Consider the following 20,865-nt stretch of genomic DNA (forward strand, 5'->3'; position numbering starts at 1 on the left):
ACTGTACTTTTCTCAAACCTCTCTCCTGTGTTTTCTTTGAACATCTTTTAACTCTTATTTCACTTAGTGTGAGTATGTTGGGGAGAGAGAGAGGACGAGTTCCTAAAGTTAATGCATGGGTTCTTGTTCCAGGTTCTCCCACCACATGGTCCCGGGTCCCCCCGGCCCCCACGCCACAGGGATCCCCCACCCGGCCATCGTCAACGCCCAGGTCAAACACGAGCCCCAGCACGACAACGACCTGATGCACATGTGAGTCCCCCAAACAGTGGCCCTGTCTGGGTCCACTTCACACAGGGCCAGCCGTGAGTAGAGTGTGGGGGCTCAAACAACCCATCATATGTCCCTCTCTACTGGTACGCTGAAAACACACATTCCTACCAAAACACACCTCACTATTCTACTCCTCATGGTATTAGCAGCACATTGAGTTCAGGATACTTCCAGGTATTTGGCCACTCAACCACATGTCCCAACAACACAGCAGTCCAGCCTCCCTTCTCTCCTATCACCTTGATGTGAGGAGATAAGCAACAAGGGCCTCACAGAGCTGATAAGGGCCCCACCACGCTTCATTTGGCCCCTGGCATCACAACATGCATACCAACAGAGACACACACACACACACACACACACACACACACACACACACACACACACACACACACACACACACACACACACACACACACACACACACACACACACACACACACACACACACACACACACAGAGACACACACACAGAGACAGAGACACACACACCACACACAGACACACATCAAGGTACTGTGGCGCTGGGACTACTAAGCGATTGGCAGTGTGTGTGCTGGGGGAGAAGGTTTAGTTGCCATTACTGGTGAAGTAATCTCTCTCTCCGCTTGAAAGCTCCAAGACTGTATGACTGTACATGATTAAAGACTCCTGGCTTGGTGGCAACGCCTCGCACGCACACACCCTCGCTCCCAATTGGCTGAGGCGAAACAGACCCCTTGCCGTTTGTTCTCACACTCCGGAGGCGCCCAGTTTCTCCGTCGCAACCCTCCCTCCTCCGTCCCCCTCTCTTTTTTTTAGTACCGCCTCCGTTCCCTTCTTCTTCTTTACCTCGCTCCCTTGTTCTTTTCTCGCCAATTGTTTTGCCAGGAAGCCTCAGCACCAGGATCAGAGGAAGGAGCAGGAGCCCAAGAGACCCCACATCAAGAAGCCGCTGAATGCCTTCATGCTGTACATGAAGGAGATGAGGGCCAACGTGGTGGCAGAGTGCACGCTCAAAGAGAGCGCCGCCATCAACCAGATCCTGGGGCGGAGGGTACGTATGTGAGAACCCAGGATAGATCACCCTGACTGGGGTGGAGAACGGTTAACCACCCCCTGTTCTGTAATCAAGGGTCTGAAACCGTGACAATGTGATGATGTGTGCGAGGGAAACGGCCATAAGACACCATTTGTGTTCTTGTGTTAACCATAACCACCTGACAGCATCTCTCGTTCAGCTAGAGGGCTTCCAGATCATAGAAATAGAATCCATAGAACGGGCCTCCCCATGCAAATCATGGAGAGAGTGTAATAATGTTATACGATGTACTGTTTTATCTTTTGTTTCGTATGTAACGTAAGGGCCTTAGTGTGTTTGGACCCCAGGAAGAGTAGCTGCTGCCTTGGCAACAGCTAATGAGGATCCCTAATAAATACAAAATACAAATGATGTCATAATGGATGGACTGGCTAGAGGTTGCTTTCTCTGGATTCTCTTTCTATGTTTGAGATGTTCCTTCAACTCTTCTACATCAAGGTCCTTCAAGGGACTAATCACGATGACCATTCTCCTTGTCCTAACCTGTTACTTCCCCTCATCAGACAGATCCACTTTCGACCTGACTGACTGGCGGACATTCAACCAAATGTTATTTTTCTTAAAACTTACCGTAGATAATAATAGTGTGGTTTGGAAATGACAAAATGTGTTCCTTTTGAGACTGGGAGTAGAAGAAAGAAAGTGAATGAGAAAGAGACCGATAGAACGTGTTTAAAGCCTTAACAGAAAGCCCTGGTGTTTGGGCCAGCCAGCCACAGCAAAGCTCTGTTTGCGGCCTGTGTTCGGTAATTGCCCGCTGACATAGTTTGAAGCAAAAGCGCCGCTAAATTGGAACCAGTGTTTTGATATGAAATCAAAGTATTTTTTTTTCTCTCTCTTTCTCTCTCTTGCCCATATGCTAATCTCTTCATCATGTTCGCCCCCTTTAAAAAAATATATATTCCCTATTTCTTTTTACCAAACGTTTGTACATTTTTGTAAAGGATTTTTTTCTGTAGCAAAACACTAGCACCCGTGTCTTTGGAGGGAACTTTGGAGGGAACTTTGGAGGGATCTTTGGAGGGAACTTTGGAGGGATCTTTGGAGGGAACTTGAAAGTGCAGACCAGTAATTGACTGTGTGCTGTTTTTCCTTTTCCCTCTCCTCGTACTGAATCAGTGGCATGCTTTATCCAGAGAAGAGCAAGCTAAGTATTACGAATTAGCCCGCAAGGAACGGCAGCTCCACATGCAGCTCTACCCAGGATGGTCCGCCAGAGATAATTATGTAAGTATCATATAGAAACGGATTGGCAGCGGAGAGGTGTGTTGTGTGTGTGATTTTGTCAACTGGGATTGTATTTTTCTGACCGGGGTTCAACTAGTATTTGAAATCTTTCAATTACTTTTGAGTGTTTGAGTCTGCCTGGAGTGCCAGATGAGCAGGGTTTGCACTTTTGGGGCTATTCCATTGGTCATATTTATCCAGGCAAGGTTGATCAAGCACCGCTAAAGTATTTAAAAGATTTAAAATGCTCTTTGAACCCAGGCCTGTTCAGTTTTGATGTAGGCTATATGTTGTTTATGAATTTCAGAACAGTAGCTAGTAGCAGAACAGTAGCTACAACATTCTAATAAACATTAGCCTTTTCCATGATAATGGTGTCCATTTTTAGCTGCTATGCTACAGCCTAATGTGTAATTCATAGCACTCTACTTCCATGCTATTATTACCACCATAAAGGATTCTAGTAACAGACTCAGTATTATGCGACTCTGAGAATAGTGGCCTGTGATGGTGCTGCCAGTCTTTGATGTTCCGTATCAACATGGAAGCCTTGGATATGTAAACAGAGTTGATGCCCCTACCAAGAGCGTAGACACTTAGTGATGAGTAGATTACTGTGTGATTTCAGATGGCACAGCAACAAGAGGTGTGTGTGTGTGTGTGTGTCAGGGCACCAGTTATGTTAGTAATATGTCATGTTCATCTAGGTGTGTGTGTCTGTTCCATATATGTGTGTGTGAGACTGTTCCGTGTGTGTGTATGTGACTGTATGCTAGCGCCTGCCGTTGTTAAAAAGTGTGGCTCCAGCACTCACTTTCACTCCACCACCACAGGGGCTCTTTGTAGTGTTCATCTGCCTTCTCTCTGGACAGCCCCGATCAGCACCTCTCACCTTCTGCCTCGGCCGCCCCGCCGCCACCACACCACGCTGGGGGAAACACTGCAGGACAGGGAGTAGAGGACAGGACGGCATAGAGCAGGACAATACAATGCAGTACAGACTTTAGTCTTTTGCCCTGACCCCATTGGTGTTGACAGATCTGAAAGGACTGATCTGATAGGCTAAAGCAATAAGGCAGGAAGTAGAGGATGACCTCATGGTGTCTGATGGCCTCTACTACCGTATACCTGCTTTCGAATACTTATACTAACCGTACTATTGTGATGTAAATTGAGTATGTAGTATGCTTATTGGTCATAGTATGGAGGTTAGTATCCCGGATGTCGTACTAAATTCACCAAAATACGAAAGCAGTGGAAACTATTTCTGTGCTTTTAGGACCCATAATGAAATTCTTCAGAAAATAGGCGTGGCTTCACAACATTTTCAGATTTGAAGAAAATGGCGGTTAATATGCCGAAGTCTGACGAGAGCGGATACATATTCGTTGCTTTAACTAAATAAGACAAATGTTAAGAAAATGTTGAGCAATGTAATAAAGTAATGACTTTTCAAATAAGTCATGTTGCACGTTATGTTGGCTGACAATTTGTTAGCTACGCTGTCCTTACGAACCGCATAGCATATCATTACAGCAGTATGTACCGGTATGTTAGCTAGCTACCTAACGTTAGTTGGCTACTAATACATTGTTGAACTTGCCAGTATATGAACTATATGCTATCTAATCAACTACCCAACTTATTGGGTACTACCCAACTTATTCACAGCATTCTTAGCTTAGCTAAGTGGTATAGTTGGTGTGCGTTCTCAATGGACTGGCTATCTATTCCGATTTCAGAGCACTCTCGTCTGAGTGTGCCAGAGTGTAGAATAAATGATGAATTTATGAACGCTCAACACCCGTTGAATATGGCCGGTGTCAGTAAACGTTGTCGGCAAAAAAAGCATAATTAAATTGTTGTCAGCAGTACAGTTAGTCACCAACGCTCTGGATAACATGAAAACAGCCTAACCAGCTCTGCTAGGGGGAGTAAAATGGTCAGAGTGAGCTGTTCTCTCATTTTTGTCTGGAAGTAGCTAGCAGGTTAGCCAGATAGCTTGGGTGCTTGACTGCCGTTGTGAGGTCAGAACACTCTGATCAACCCTACTCCTCGGCCAGAGAGTCCAGTGTGAGATCTGAACACTCAGAGTGCGAAACGAACGTGAATTAACGAACGGACAATCTGACAAAGCTCTGAGTTTACGAACGCCCAGAGCGCTCTCTGGCACTCCACACACATCCTAAGATGTCTAGCTAGTCATTTGTTATGCTAACAAGCTAGCAAGAGGTTGCATAGCAACAGCGCCAACTTCCGGTAGACAGGCGAAGCGCTAGTACGCTCAACTGAAAGCACACCGCTCGTTTACGGTATACTAAAATGAACTAGTAGTATAGTAGTATAGGGCTCTGCCCTATACTGTAGTATATACATATTCATTAAGTATGTAGTATGCTGTATGTTTTTATGGGTATTCGAACACAGCTTATGAGTCTCATAGACACTTAACACCAAGCACCCCTCCGACATAAACTAAGCCCTTCATAGTACTGTACCACACTCACACACACACACACACACACACACACACACACACACACACACACACACACACACACACACACACACACACACACACACACACACACACACACACACACACACACACACACACACACAGAAACACACACAGAAACACACACACACACACACATCCTCACTGTCATAGACTACTGTACACATCACCTGCCCCCCCTCCCCCACTCCCTCCCTCTCTCCTCTCTCTGTCTGCCACAGCGGTGTGAGAGGAACCCAGATTAGCGCATCATAAATAAGTGGATTAGTAGACTTTGCAGCAGGAAACCAAAGTGCTGCTCATATTTGACTAGAATGACTGTTCTGCTGCTATCTCCACCTATAGTCCCCCTCCCTGGGGGATTTGGGTATAAGCTATAAATCCACACACACTTACTCACAGTGGAGCTCAGTGATCAGCGCTCGCTGGAGGGGGGTTGACTGATGCTCTCCATGGTAATCAGTCGAGGACCAGCTCTCCCAAGTAATATATAGCCACATGTTTATGTTTTAATTACATATTGATGTTTGGTGTTCGGAGACTGAAAAAGACTACATACGCTGCTGCTGCTAGACTTTAAGTCTTTATATAAGAATGGTGATGGACGTTTTGTTCATTATAGGTTATTAGAGAGCACACACTGATACAGGCGAGGAGAGGACAGACACGTTTTCTACTTGTTCCGATTGGTAGGCAAGGGTGGGGTTCAAAACCTAACATTCTGGAATGGATCCTACCAAACATGTCTGTGTTTGTTAGAGAGCACACTATTCTGAAGTCAGGTGTGGAGAGGATGGAGACAGCCAGCTCTCATAGGCAGGGAGTAGAGATGGTCAGCCCCTCTGACCAATCCCAGCGTGGTGATTGGCTGCAGGCCCAGAGAGCGAGGAGTGCTGGTTGGCTGCCCGGCGGGGGATGAGTGAACAGGGCAAACGGCAGCAGGACTAAGCGTGGTGGAGTGAGGGTGAGTGCTGGAGCCACACTTTAAGCGTTCACCTCTATATTTTCTAGGGAAAGAAGAAGAAGCGGAAGAGGGAGAAGATCCAGGAACCGGCTGCAGGTAACCAACCTCTCCCCCTTTTCCTCCCTCTCTTCCTCTCTTTTTCCCTTTCTCCCTCTCTCTCTTTCTCCCTCTCTTTCTCTTCCTATCTTTCTCTCCCTCTCTCCCCTCTCTCTCTTTCTCTCCCTCTCTTTTCTTCCCTCTCTTTCTCTCCCTCTCTCTTTTCCTCCCTCTCCCTCAACCATTTATCTCCCTGCCTTTCTCTCCCTCTTTCTCTCTCTTTTCCTCCCTCTGTCTCTCCCTCTCTTTCTCTCCCTCTTTCTCTTTCTTTTCCTCCCTCTCTTTCTCTCCCTCTCTGTGTCTCCCTCTCTCTTTCCCTCTCTTTTCCTCCCTCTCGCGCCCTTCCTTTTTCTCCCTATTTTCCTCTCCCTCTCGTTCTCTCCCTCTCTTTTCCTCTCTTTCTCTCCCTCTCTTTGCCTCTCTTTTTCTCCCTCTCTTTTTTTCCCTCTTTTCCTCACTCTCTCTCCCTCTTTTCCTCTCTTTCTCTCCCTCTAATTCTCTCCCTCTCTTTTCCTCTCTTTCTCTCCATCTCTTTTCCTCTCTTTCTCTCCCTCTCTTTCTCTCCCTGTCTTTTCCCCCTCTCCCTTTTTCCTCTCGACTGTAGTTCTATGAGGTGATGAGTGTTCAGTTTGTCCTTTACAAACTCTCCATGCAGTCTCTTTTGTGTTCGTCTCTCACACTAGCCTAAGTCATTTTAACACTTACATGCACCACAAGCAATAAAAGGTCTTGTCACTGTGAAACAGGCCCCTGTAATGCTGAGATAATCATAGCCAGGTGTTGTGCCATGCTTGTCACACAGTATTGGGGAAGCTGCATTTCCCTAGAAATAACCAACCAAGAGGCCCCACTTTGACCATGTGGGTAGTTTCACCTGGATTATGCATGAAAGGTTTCAGCCCCATCCACCCATAACCACCCCTCTCCTCCTCCTCCCTCTCCAGACCCCCATAGAACTCCATTCGACCCCTCCGCCCTCACTAGAGTGGGCTTTCAGAACCACCATGCAGGTACCAGTGTCACTCAACCTGCACCTCTCCTTTGTACTCCCTCCCTCTCTCCTTTCTCCATCCATCCCCCTCTCTCTCACCCCCAGCTCCACTCCACCTACTTTGGGATTAGTCTGTAAATGCTGGTTGGCTTCTTAACTACTCGCTGGGCTTTGCACTCTATTGGTTTACCTGCTGTATGTTTCTGCCACTGTGCTCTTAGTTTAACGCTCTATGTAAACACTGCACTGTTGTGTAGGAACCTATTGGGGGAAAAAGATATATTTCAAAATCGAATCACTATCGGTCCAGCTATAATGTAGACCGTGTGCTATATTACCATTTCCATACCTATTATCAAGTGGCTTCTACATCTGCATTGCTTGCTGTTTGGGGTTTAAGGCTGGGTTTCTGTATAGCACATCTGCTGATGTAAAAAGGGCTTTGTAAAAACATTAGATTGATTGAATTTCTGCTTTAGTTTGTGGTGAGACGTTCCATTAACCCAATTGGCTTTCTTTTCCTCACCTGGACATGCCTTATGTGAAGACAAACATGTTAAAAGATGCCATTTTCTGCAGGTACAGGCCAGAGAATGAAAACGGCGTACATCTGAGCAGAAATGGTAAGACCCCCCCTCCAGTCATGCCCGTCTGGTCTGGTAGTATGTGTCAAGCCTTGTATACTGTTTACAGACTAATCCTACAGGGTCCACCCTACACTCACCCCGGTCATTGTGTCACTCAGTGGAGGCTGCTGAGGGGAGGACGGCTCATAATAAGGTCTGGAATGGAGCGAATGGAATGGCATCAAGCCACGTGTTTGATAGCATTCTGCTTATTCTGCTCCAGCCATTACCACCAGGCCGTCCTCCCCAATTAAGGTGCCACCAACCTCCTGTGGTGTCAATGGTGTTAAATTTCAAGGAGTGAGGTGTGTGTGTGTGTGTGTGTGTGTGTGTGTGTGTGTGTGTGTGTGTGTGTGTGTGTGTGTGTGTGTGTGTGTGTGTGTGTGTGTGTGTGTGTGTGTGTGTGTGTGTGTGTGTGTGTGTGTGTGATTGTGTTCTGTGTGTGATTGTGTTCTGTGTGTGTGTGATTGTGTTCTGGGTGTGTGTGTGATTGTGTTCTGGGTGTGTGTGTGATTGTGTTCTGGGTGTGTGTGTGATTGTGTTCTGGGTGTGTGTGTGATTGTGTTCTGGGTGTGATTGTGTTCTGGGTGTGTGTGATTGTGTTCTGGGTGTGTGTGTGATTGTGTTCTGTGTGTGTGTGATTGTGTTCTGGGTGTGTGTGTGATTGTGTTCTGGGTGTGATTGTGTTCTGGGTGGGTGTGATTGTGTTCTGGGTGTGTGTGATTGTGTTCTGGGTGTGATTGTGTTATGGGTGTGATTGTGTTCTGGGTGTGATTGTGTTCTGGGTGTGTGTGATTGTGTTCTGGGTGTGTGTGTGATTGTGTTCTGTGTGTGTGTGTGATTGTGTTCTGGGTGTGTGTGTGATTGTGTTCTGGGTGTGATTGTGTTCTGTGTGTGTGTGTGTTTGTGTTCTGTGTGTGATTGTGTTCTGGGTGTGTGTGATTGTGTTCTGGGTGTGTGTGATTGTGTTCTGTGTGTGTGTGTGATTGTGTTCTGTGTGTGTGTGTGATTGTGTTCTGTGTGTGATTGTGTTCTGGGTGTGTGTGATTGTGTTCTGGGTGTGTGTGATTGTGTTCTGGGTGTGATTGTGTTCTGGGTGTGTGTGTGATTGTGTTCTGGGTGTGGGTGTGATTGTGTTCTGTGTGTGATTGTGTTCTGGGTGTGTGTGTGATTGTGTTCTGGGTGTGGGTGTGATTGTGTTCTGGGTGTGATTGTGTTCTGGGTGGGTGTGATTGTGTTCTGTGTGTGATTGTGTTCTGGGTGGGTGTGATTGTGTTCTGGGTGTGATTGTGTTCTGGGTGTGTGTGTGATTGTGTTCTGGGTGTGGGTGTGATTGTGTTCTGTGTGTGATTGTGTTCTGGGTGTGTGTGTGATTGTGTTCTGTGTGTGATTGTGTTCTGGGTGTGTGTGTGATTGTGTTCTGGGTGTGTGTGTGATTGTGTTCTGGGTGTATATTGACCTGGCCACTCCATTGACAGTCTTGTGTCTGGCTAGTGAGATGACCATCTGACTCCTCTGTGTGAACGTTGCAGTGCATGGCTGAGAAACTGTTGTTGATGAGTCCTGTCTTAAATCCAAGCTGATGCCCTTATTAGACGTAACTCCATCACGAAAATGGACAAAATGCTATGCATGATCGAAAGATGTTACAGAACAGACCTTTTTCTAGTCTGGCCTCTTCATAGCAGCAGATATTCCTGGAGGAGTGGGAGGTTCCGTCCCAAATGGAACCCTATTCCCTACATAGTGCACTACCATACCCCTATGGACCTAGTGCACTATATGGAATAGGGTGCCATTTGGGAGGCATGCAGCCTCGGCCCAGATGGTTTGCATGTTTTCTGTTCTACCCGACCCTGAATGGAGACTAGACCTTCCAGACTACATCTGGGCTCAGGAAAGCTATGAAACACTACGCTCCACTAGAATACTGTCAAATCACATCGTTTGATAGAGATTTGTTGTCGGTTTGGTGTGAAGTGTGGAGGGTCCTGCTGTGCTGTACGAACACTATAACACATAAAGCACTACGTAATCAGTGAAATGTTGTGGGGTTTATTTGGTTGGGGTTGTTCTTTGTGAAAAGCGTCAGTTTGTCATTGGGTAAGTTGTGACCAGCGCTAGTAAGAGACACAAACATGTAGAGCTTTTGGACCAAAGTGTCATCAGGCTTTAAACGGGGTGAAATAAATGCATGCCCTCCTTTCTACCATTAGATTTCTCTCTCTCTCTCTCTCTCTCTCTGAGGTTAATCTTATAACATCCTGCTGTCTGCATTTTTATGGCATCCTCTCTCTCTCTCTCTTTTATCTCTTTCTCGCTTTCTCTCTTTTATCTCTTTCTCGCTTTCTCTCTCTCTCTCTTTATCTCTTTCTGTCTCTCTTTTATCTCTCGCTTTCTCTCTTTCTCTCTCTTTATCTCTTTCTCTCTCTTTTATCTCTCTTTCTCTCACTCTCTTTTATCTCTCTCTTTCTTGCTTTCTCTCTCTCTCACTCTCTCATCTCTCTCTATCTCTTTCTCTCTCTTAATCTATTTCTCTCTCTATTTCTCTCTCTATTTCTCTCTCTCTCTCTGTCGGGCAAATCTTACAACGAAATCAGAACCAGACAAAGGTTTTCTGCTTGTTTGATTCTTGACCGGTGGCTCCCCCCTCCGTACCTAAATTGGACCGGTTTTCTCTTATTCGCCGGCCGCACTTCGCCTCTTCCCCTTTTCAAAGGCGGAGAGACTTTATCCGTGATCCAATCATTAGCTGTGTCTATCCGAGGCAGGATGGACACCCCGGCTGATTCATTGTGACAACCTTAAACTCATATGCATAATACCAGAGAGGACTGCCACGACTCCTCAATTTATGTAGATCCCAAAGAGCCTGGATTGAGGTTAGCGTTTGGCACGGCAGACTTCAGGCAGCGAACGTCTTTAAATGAACTTACTTGTCTATTTCTTTTTATATCCGCCCTCGCCTCGATTGCAATGGTTTTGTAATGGAGTGTGTCTATCTATTCACTCTGAAAGGACACGGCGGATGTTCTTGTTTATTTTTGTTGATATTGTTTGCACATTCATTTGCAGGGCATGATTAATCAGAATACCTTTTAAAGGAGGGTAAGGATCAATACAACCACTGTGTGATTAATCAGAATACCTTTTAAAGGAGGGTAAGGATCAATACAACCTCCGTGTGATTAATCAGAATACCTTTTAAAGGAGGGTAAGGATCAATACAACCTCCGTGTGATTAATCAGAATACCTTTTAAAGGAGGGTAAGGATCAATACAACCTCTGTGTGATTAATCAGAATACCTTTTAAAGGAGGGTAAGGATCAATACAACCTCCGTGTGATTAATCAGAATACCTTTTAAAGGAGGGTAAGGATCAATACAACCTCCGTGTGATTAATCAGAATACCTTTTAAAGGAGGGTAAGGATCAATACAACCTCTGTGTGATTAATCAGAATACCTTTTAAAGGAGGGTAAGGATCAATACAACCTCTGTGTGATTAATCAGAATACCTTTTAAAGGAGGGTAAGGATCAATACAACCTCTGTGTGATTAATCAGAATACCCTTTTAAAGGAGGGTAAGGATCAATACAACCTCCGTGTGATTAATCAGAATACCTTTTAAAGGAGGGTAAGGATCAATACAACCTCTGTGTGATTAATCAGAATACCTTTTAAAGGAGGGTAAGGATCAATACAACCTCTGTGTGATTAATCAGAATACCCTTTTAAAGGAGGGTAAGGATCAATACAACCTCCGTGTGATTAATCAGAATACCTTTTAAAGGAGGGTAAGGATCAATACAACCACTGTGTGATTAATCAGAATACCTTTTAAAGGAGGGTAAGGATCAATACAACCACTGTGTGATTAATCAGAATACCCTTTTAAAGGAGGGTAAGGATCAATACAACCACTGTGTGATTAATCAGAATACCTTTTTAAAGGAGGTTAAGGATCGATACAAACTCCGTGTTTTTTAAATGTCTGGCTGAAAAGGCCACACCAATGAGTGCAGCAGTTCAACAGTGTTTCATTTCTTGGAGTGAATTGTTTGTTATCCCCAGTGGGTCGGACACCAGACCCAGCAAACAGCTGGTTATCTTACCTCGCAGTTAAACAGCTCTCTGGGAATCCAGCTATTAGTTTGACATTGTGAAAGGTGTATTTCCTCCCTCTCTCTCTTCCTCTCTCTCTGACACTTTCTTTCTCTCTCTCTTCCTCTCTCTCTGACACTTTCTTTCTCTCTCTCTTCCTCACTCTGACACTTTCTCTCTCTCTTCCTCTCTCTCTGACACTCTTTCGTTCTGACACTCATAACTTGTCACTTGTCATTCTCTCTCTCTGTTAGTCTCATTGTCTGACTCAGCCTGTCTGATTCACAGGGAGATGTGTATCTGGTGGGGAAACACACATGTCCTTAAGGCTGTCTACTTTTCAGCCACTGCGCATTTGTCACAAAGGGAGACGACTACTAACTAAGGTGACCTTTTCAATCTGATGAACAGCGTGTGCCATGAGTCACAAAGGTTCACAAAAACTCCCCAGTGTTGTAACTGACAGAGTCATCTCAGTCCAACTCTTATGAACGTGCTCTTTTGTTTCCACCCGGTAACCGGATAGCTCTATGAGAGCTAACTTGAATTTCCCCAGTTTTTTCGTGCGAGTCAGTAAATCTGTAGCTCTACGTTTTGCATTTAGTTTTTTTGGGGGGGGGTTCATCTTGGCTGTTTGAATGTCTTTGGTGAACTAGTGTGGTACTCTCTCTCTCCCCCCCCCCCCCCCCCCCCCCGTGTGTTTGCCTGTGATGTGTGGAGGCAGAAGTCAGCTGTCAGGCTTTGATGAGCAAGGGGTGGGGGTGGGAGGGTGTGGGGGGGAGCAAGAGGGAGGGAGGGAGAGGGCAAAAAATAAAATTCCTCTTGTGCTCGAGAGTTCTCCTTCTCCCAACTGTCATTCCACTCTCTCTCTGCCCCTCATCCCTCTCTCCTCACTTTCTCCCCCTCTCTCTCCTCACTTTCACCCCCTCTCTCTCAAACAGCTAGCCGCACTCTCCGGCTGCAGTCAGGCAGGGTTCAGAGTCTTACCTTCAGTTCCAGAGCTGGTTTGATTTGGTGCTGGTTGCCTTAAGGCCACAGTGGAGGACACACACACACCCCACCACCACAGCGTTATTAGTGACCTGGGATAATTGGAATGGTTTCGGGGGGCTGTGAAACACTCAGGGTCTTGCTCTACTCAGCAGAGTAGAGGAGAGGGATCTCCTGCCTCCTCTTTAAAACTAGACTTCACAAAGAAGGAAAAAAAAGAGTGGCCTTGGCATAAATCAGGGCGACAGCCACCGGCTAATGTTACTGTGGGTTAGGAAGTAGAAACGGAAATGTCCCCTCTCGCGCTCGCTCGCTCACACACACACACACACACACACACACACACACACACACACACACACACACACACACACACACACACACACACACACACACACACACACACACACACACACACACACACACACACACACACACACACACACAGCAGAGCCCTGTGAAGGAGAAAAAGACAACCTCAGCACTTGTGGCCTTCCAGGGGTGTAGCAGCTGTAGTGGAATGCCTAAACTATGCAGGTGTGCCCGCCCGAGTCTATCGCACAGGTTTTAGTCAAACCCTGGACTTAATCTCTTGCCTCTCCTCCTTCAGAGAAAAGGGCTCTCTTTGATACTTCTTAGGGGCACTTGGGGACCTCTAGTTTACATGTGTGCGACTGAGCTGTGCATCCCCAATAGCACCCTATTCCCTTTATAGTGCACTACTTTTGACCAGAGCCCTATGGGCCCTGGCCAAAAGTAGTGCACTATAAAGGGAATAGGGTGCCATTTGTGATGCGAGCCATTTAGGACACAGAGAATCACCTAAAGTGGGGCTTTCTGTTTAGACTGGGTCTGTGGGTTTGTTTTGGTTGAGTCACTGGCCTATTGTGCCGAGGTCTGGCCAGCTGCAGGGAGTGACCGTATGAGGGTAGAGCCTCTCCCTCCCTGCTGGGTTTTGTCATGTCTTCTCTACTTCCTCTCCTTCCCTCCCCCCTTCTCTGTCTCTCCCCGGTGGCTCCTTGAGACTGCAGATTGAGGGGGTGGTGGGGGTGTGCTGCCTTGTAAAACGTCCCCCCTTCTGAGTCGTTATCTCTGGATCATAAAAGGCCCGCAGGTAACAGAGGGGAGAGATGGGAAGGGGAGAGGGGTCGCAGGAAGATGTTTTTTCTTTCTCTATTTAATTCTTTAGAAACACGAAACCCTGTTTTGAGATGTGGCTGAGCTTCTACTTCTGCTGAACAAAATGTGGCTCCTCTTGTAGGGGGGTTTCTCTCCCTCTCTTTCCTCCTACTCTCTTTCTCTCTCTGTCCCGTCTTTCCTCCCCGTTTCTCCTCTTTTCCCTCCCTCCCTCCCATCCGATGGTGAGTCTGAGTGGCGGTGGGGCTCCTTTGAAGTGCGCCGCAGCAGAGGGAGCAGTCATTGTACGAGCCCTTTGATAGTGCCGCCCTGGCCTCCAGCCCCCAGCTCCAGCTTTGTAGCTGTGCAGTACTGCGGGGGCACACCACACTACGCCGCGCTTGGCCAGACTTCAGCAGCTCGGGCCCCCAGCGACGGCGCATCAGATGTGGGTAGAGGGGTAAGGAGACAGGGCTCCTACCCCCAGACCCCCAACTCTACCTCAGTCTCACCAGCACATGCCTGAGGTTTGGGCTTTTGGTGGCTCGGTGGGCGGGAGCCTTACCCCCTACCGTTCCTCTCCCCACAATCAAAAACCCTCCCCTCTCCCTTCCTCTAGCCTCGTATAGACAGAAACCTCCTTTATCCACTTCCCTTTCTCTTTTCTTCTCATCCCCCTCTCCCTCGTTCTGTTTTAACTGAACCCCCCCCGAAACATCCCACCGTTGTCAACAATACCATTGTCGGTGTTCCCAGCCCAGACAAGAACAACAACGTTTCTCCCACCAAACCACCCTGACTTTTGGTTGGAGGTTAGAAATGACAGACAGAGCTATTCTAGGTTTTTCTTGTAATGTTCTGTCTCCCGGACAGAGAAAGTGCTGACAGGACGAAGCCAGTTGTTAATAACATCAGTTTTCTTCTTCCGTTTTATCTCTTCCTTCTCAAGCTGATGGTTGCCGGTTGTGGCAGTGTCACAATTTAATAGAGAAAGTGAGACTTCCTGAGCCGAGAGGGTGTCGCCAAACAAAAGCATAGTTTAAACTCTTCACAGCAAGGTGATTATCTCAGCAAGACGGAGCACAGTCAGTGCAAAGTTTGGCCATCTCTGTTTTGTTCTGGTCGTCTGACTTTTTTTCCTGAACTTAATGCATTGTCTCAATCACTGGTTGGATATGAATAGCCACCATTTACCTTTCCCTCCAGCCAATGCTGTGTTAAAACCTGATTCTGACCATTTAGAAAACTTGGCAGAGAAAATGACAAGAATCAGGTTTATTTCCAGATTTGAATGCCATCTTGGAGTAGATTTCAGTCGGGATGTACAACTTCCTGGGTTTCTGTGATTTGGAGTTGATCTCTGAACCCATATTTCATAAAATAAGAACATTGTCTGTCTAGGTCGCTGACTTTGTGGTCGAGACAGACATGGCAACAAACAGTCAGCTGATTTGGCATTTCCTCCTCTCCTCTCTCCCAGAACTCTTTCTTTCTCTTTTTCCTCCTCCTCCTCCTGCCTCTCTCCCTCTGCCATGGTAAAGTCTACACTCCTGCCTGTGTTGGAGGCACCTCGCTGAATTTGGCTTATTTTCAGTAATTTGTCGGTTGTGTTTTCCTTTTTCCTGGAACCAAAAGAAATCCCAGAGCGCCGCTGCAGCGAAGGGAAGGAGGGGGAGGGAGGGGGGAAAGGAGAAGGGGAGGAGTAGTGGAAGGCAGGCGGGACGGGCCCAGCTGCGGGCTCTTTGATTTGCCCCGGGAAGGTGGAGGCGGCGATTGAGAGACGCGGGCCGTGCCAGTTATCTTAACCTCCCACGCTTCAAAGACCCAGAGGCTGGGCCCCGTTGGTCTCAATCGCTCCCCCCACCTCCCATCCCCTCCCTGGGCCAAGGAGAGAGAGAGCCAGAGCCAGGACCCGGCCTCCACTGGAACAGAGGAGCGTTTCATTTCCTGCAAAGAAGTCCAGCCGGCATTCCTGAGTGCTAACTGAGGGGAGGGGAGGTGGGCAGAGGGAGAGGGGGCAGGGAAGGGGTCAAGTTGCTCCTGAATCCCGGCGTTTGTGTGTTGGTGTCGGGTGGGTCTACTGTGAAGCCCTGGCCTGATGCCCCCTCCTGACCCACCACACCCCTCCATCGCCCCCGCAGCCCCCAAGCCTTTTTCCCAAGACAGGAAGGACTAAGCCAGGGCTTTTCATCTTGTGGCCGGGAGGGAAGGAAAAAGCTCCCCAGGACGGGAAGGGGGCGCTGGGGCTGAGGGCTGGGCTCTCAGATCCTGGGATAAAAAGGGGGCAGTGGAGGTAAATAAACAGCGACAGAGGCTCTGTCTCTCTCTGCAGCCCTCACTACAGTACCTCCTCTCCTTCGCCCGGGAGGCTCAGTGTCAGCCATCCCTGGGAAAGGCGGCCTCCGTCCCACTCCCTTTCATCCACATGTGGTATAGCAATCTAGAGGGAGGGGAGAGTGTGTGTGTGGTGCCAGGGTGGAGTTGCAGGGTTCAGCTGACTTCTCAACCCACAAAAACACACTTCTTTTCTGACCTCACCACAAGGGAGCGGTCCTTCCACTAATACACCTTCTCTCTCTTTTCTCTCCTCACATCTTTCACTCCCTACCCGGTCAGACATCTACCTCTGAATCTCTTGTCCCTCTCTCTTTGATCACTGATTCTATTTGATGCTGGAAAATAACCAACACCGCCCGTCCGTCAATAACTGAAGCTAACTCTTTTAGCTACGTTCGCCACAGACCAGTATTTTGAGCAAAACCACTTTTGTGGTTTGACAAACAATTTCCCTTGCATGGATGGGTGGATGGTGGCCGGCGGGGCTTTTTAGAAGGCCCTGTAAAGTGCCTTCCCAGCTTGAGACTCTCTCTACCTCCCCACAGCCCACACACAGCGGTGGCAGCATAAATGTCAACAAGAGGCTGTATCCTAACTAGATGGCTGGTTGCGTTCAGAGAGAGAGAGAGCGGTAGCAGTAGGTAGATGACATCAGGGTGTCAGTAAGAGAGGGGGCAGAGCAGATGGAGCCAGCTTGGGTCACAGTGACCTGATGTCAGAGCGAGATCAAAGCTAATGCCAACCCACATCCTGTCACTAACCTGCGACCTAATGTTCAGTCGGCAACGCCATTACTGCTCTCTGAAGACAGCAGCACTGTAGAGCTCCTTCACTCGCCCAGGTGCTCTGTAGTGTGTGTGTGTGTGTGTGTGTGTGTGTGTGTGTGTGTGTGTGTGTGTGTGTGTGTGTGTGTGTAGCATTGTGAGGATGCAGCACTCATTCACTGTATGTGGGATGTGTGAGACTGTCTGGTTTCAGACGACGTTGAAAGCAATGTGTTGTTATGGTTTCATGTGTTTGAGCTCCTTTTTAGTTAGTGAGGGATTTTCCCTCAGACTGAACGGGTTAAAAGTGCATTGCATCTCTCTGTTTCTGACCAGTATGAAAGACAGCCAGCACTCGCAAATGACCTGTAAACAGCAATGACTATGGACACGTTTAGGCCCTCTGTTATTGCCCATTGAACTGACAATGTTTCTCTCTACTTCAGGAGGAAAACGGAACGCTTTCTCCGCGTCGTGCAAAGCGAAGGCAGCAGCTATGGCCCCTCTGTTAGAGATGGAGGCCTGCTAGATTCCATGAACCCTCCTCCACCTTATCTCCGACCCCCAAGCCTCAACTCCCGTTCTCAGAGGAATACCCCCCCCGAACTTGACTTTATACTCCTCTCCTGCAGTGACTCTCCTATCTGCTGTAGAAACTCTGAACTGAACAAGACAATCACTACTAAAGACCATCATCCAACCGCATGCAAACTCCCCAGCCCCCTCACCCCCCAGCCCCCTCACTCCCCAGCCCCCTCACTCACCAGCCCCCTCACGCCTTTTTTTCTCCTTACAAGCAGCTCTATCTCAATCCAAGGCACTGCACTGAAAACAGTTCAGCGATTTCACTTTGTCAAACACAATTAACACCTCCCCACACATACCCCAACACCTGTTTCTAAGTTATTCCTAAGTTATTTGCCACCTCCGTTCCTTTCCTTTGTACAGCCCACTATGTTCGACCCTCAACACTCCCCTTTCCCCTCTCTCACTGGATTTCAGACCACGTGTTTGGGTTGCGGCCTGACCTCTTTAGACTGACTGCACTATCACAAGGAAGATGGAGGGATGTCAACCACATGTTGTCAAGGAAACATCCTCTCAAGGCTCCTATCCTCCATTTTGTTTTTATTAACGACCAGTTGGTGCAAAAAATATCAACGTTTTATGATTATAGCTTTTACTTTTGAGTTGGAATTAATTGAATGCTTTTTTGTATTTTGAACTTGGTTTAAATTTCTCGGTGTATATTTTCAGTGAATTTTTTGTTTTGTTCCTTTTTTAGAATATATATACTGGTATATATGAAAATAAGCTTTGAACACAGGAAAGCCATTTGTTTTCTTGTTAAAGCGTCTTGCAGAAAAATTAAAATTAAGGCTTCTTTTGATACTATTTGTAACAAATAGTGACCTTGACTCGAGTCTTGCTCAGATGTAAAATAAAGCTCAGTATGTGTACTTTTTAAAGAAACTGTCAGGATATGTCACTTTTCTTGGTATTTTTGCAGGCAACGTTAGGACAAAGGCAAGTGGTTGCTCAGAGGCCTATATTTTATTGTTCTAAACTGACAAATGAAGCAGATATATATTTACCCCAGCACTTGGCAGTGTTCATTTTATTGCGATCAGGGTTGGGGTCAATTCCAGTCAATTCAGAAAGTTAACCAAATTCCAATTGCAATTCGACATTTTCCTCATTGGAAAGCATTGAAGAGAAGTTGGAGTTGGAATTTCAGTGTACTTCCTGAATTGACACCAAGCTTGATTGCGATGGACTTTTCTCTTCTCTATCTGGTAACTGTGGTCTTTTTGCCCATGTTGTTTATTTCATGCATTTCTGTAACATTTTATTGATTTTATGCTCTATTTTTAGTATTACTTGACGCATTTTTTTTATTCGTTGTCGTATTTTTGAATCACTGTCATCTTGGTATAAGCACTTTGCTTCCCAAGTGGTCACATTTTAACACTTTCAACATGTTTTGTTTTTTTAAAGAAAAATAAAAAGGCATTGGCTCATTTGATCTCCCGACCAGATTTATGCGATAGAAGCTATACCTTACTTACAGGGCTGGTTTCCGGGACAGAGATTAAGCCTAGTCTTAGTCTAGTCTAAAAACCTATTGAAATGGGGATTCTTCATTGAGCATTGTTTTTCATCTAGGCCTAAATCTATGTCCAGGAAACCAGCCCAATAATCTTGTAGCTTGTGATCATTAGTAGGCCCATCATATGATTCATATCCAGAAATTCTGCATTTGACAACACTGCCACTTAGTGGTCTTAAATAGAACTACCAAGCGGAATTATTGCCTATAAATCATTCAAATCTCGAGGGGAAACTTCAAAAGGCTCTAAAACCGACCAATTAAAACTCCAGCAGCATGCCGAGACTGAGGTTACGTTCATACAGTCCTACAGCTATGCTGACAAATGGGAAAATCTACATCTGGAGTATTGAAGCTGCTCTTAAACTGTGAAATCCATGGAAAAAGGTGAGATGTGATGTCTCATGTATCCAAGATGATCAATTTAATGCCGGGATATAAAGAGGGTAATATTTTTGATTTTCAAATTGAGTAGTCAAAGGAACTCTTGAAACAATATTGGAAATGAACAGTGGGGTTGAACACGCAGGGGTTGTTGACATACAGTGCATTCGGAAAGTACTCAGACCCCTTCCCTTTTTCCACATTGTTACATTACAGCCTTATTCTAAAATCGATTAAAAAAAATATCCCTAATCGATCTACACACAATACCCCATGATAAAGCGAAAACAGGTTATACATTTTTGATTTAAAAAAAATATATATAACACATTATTTACATAAGTATTCAGACCCTTTGCTATGATAATCGAAATTGAGCTCAGGTGCATCCTGTTTCCATTGATCATCCTTGAGATGTTTGGACAACTTGGAGTCCACCTGTGGTAAATTCAATTGATTGGACATGATTTGGAAAGGCACACACCTGTCTATATAAGGTCCCACAGTTGACTGCATGTCAGAGCAAAAACCAAGCCAAAACGTTGAAGGATTTGTCCGTAGAGCTCCGAGACAGGATTGTGTCGAGGCACAGATCTGGGGAAGGTTACCAAAACATTTCTGCAGCATTAAAGGTCCCCAAGAACACAGTGGCCTCCATCACTCTTAAATGGAAGAAGTTTGGAACCACCAAGACTCTTCCAAGAGCTGGCTGCCTGGCCAAACTGAGCAATCAGGGTAGAAGTGCCCTGGTCAGGGAGGTGACCAAGAACCCAATGGTCACTCTGACAGAGCTTTAGAGTTCCTCTGTGGAGGAAGGACAACCATCTCTGCAGCACTCCCCCAATCAGGCATTTATGGTAGAGTGGCCAGACGGAAGCCACTCCTTAGTAAAAGGCATGGCAGGAGATGACATGACAGCATGACATGACAGCCCGCTTGGCATTTGCTAAAAGGCACCTAAAGGACTCAGGCCATGAGAAACAGAGAGATCCTTGATGAAAACCTGCTCCAGAGTGCTCAGGACCTCAGACTGTAGCCGTGGTTGACCTTCCAACAGGACAATGACCCTACGCACACAGCCAAGACAACACAGGAATGGCTTCAGGACAAGTCCCTGAATGTCCTTGTTTGGCCCAGCAAAACCTGGACTTGAACCCGATCTAACATCTCTGGAGAGACCTGAAAATAGCTGTGCAGCGATGCTCCCCATCCAACCTGACAGAGCTTGAGGATCTGCAGAAAAGAATGGGTGAAACTCCCCAAATACAGGTGTGCCAAGCT

At 46.6% G+C, this 20,865-nt stretch overlaps 1 protein-coding gene across 14 annotated transcripts in view; it reads left to right on the forward strand.

The window, feature by feature from the left end:
- lef1 (lymphoid enhancer-binding factor 1) overlaps positions 1 to 19,111 on the forward strand; it is a 61,605-nt gene extending 42,494 nt beyond the window's left edge. For 2 of the 14 annotated variants that reach the window (XM_055913879.1, XM_055913887.1), the window contains exons 6-12: positions 133 to 252; positions 1,136 to 1,310; positions 2,475 to 2,582; positions 6,112 to 6,160; positions 7,105 to 7,170; positions 7,731 to 7,774; positions 17,537 to 17,626. In XM_055913879.1, coding sequence (XP_055769854.1) covers positions 133 to 252; positions 1,136 to 1,310; positions 2,475 to 2,582; positions 6,112 to 6,160; positions 7,105 to 7,170; positions 7,731 to 7,765 — 553 coding nt within the window. In that variant the 3' untranslated portion in view covers positions 7,766 to 7,774; positions 17,537 to 17,626. Of the gene's footprint in view, positions 1 to 132; positions 253 to 1,135; positions 1,311 to 2,474; positions 2,583 to 6,111; positions 6,161 to 7,104; positions 7,171 to 7,730; positions 7,775 to 17,536 lie in introns of all 14 variants that reach the window. The other 12 variants (XM_055913881.1, XM_055913888.1, XM_055913880.1 and 9 more) reach the window with 11 other exon arrangements.
- The last annotated feature ends 1,754 nt before the right edge of the window (positions 19,112 to 20,865 follow it).

This window comes from Salvelinus fontinalis, unplaced genomic scaffold (assembly GCF_029448725.1).
Source record: "Salvelinus fontinalis isolate EN_2023a unplaced genomic scaffold, ASM2944872v1 scaffold_0403, whole genome shotgun sequence".
Taxonomy (NCBI): domain Eukaryota; kingdom Metazoa; phylum Chordata; class Actinopteri; order Salmoniformes; family Salmonidae; genus Salvelinus; species Salvelinus fontinalis.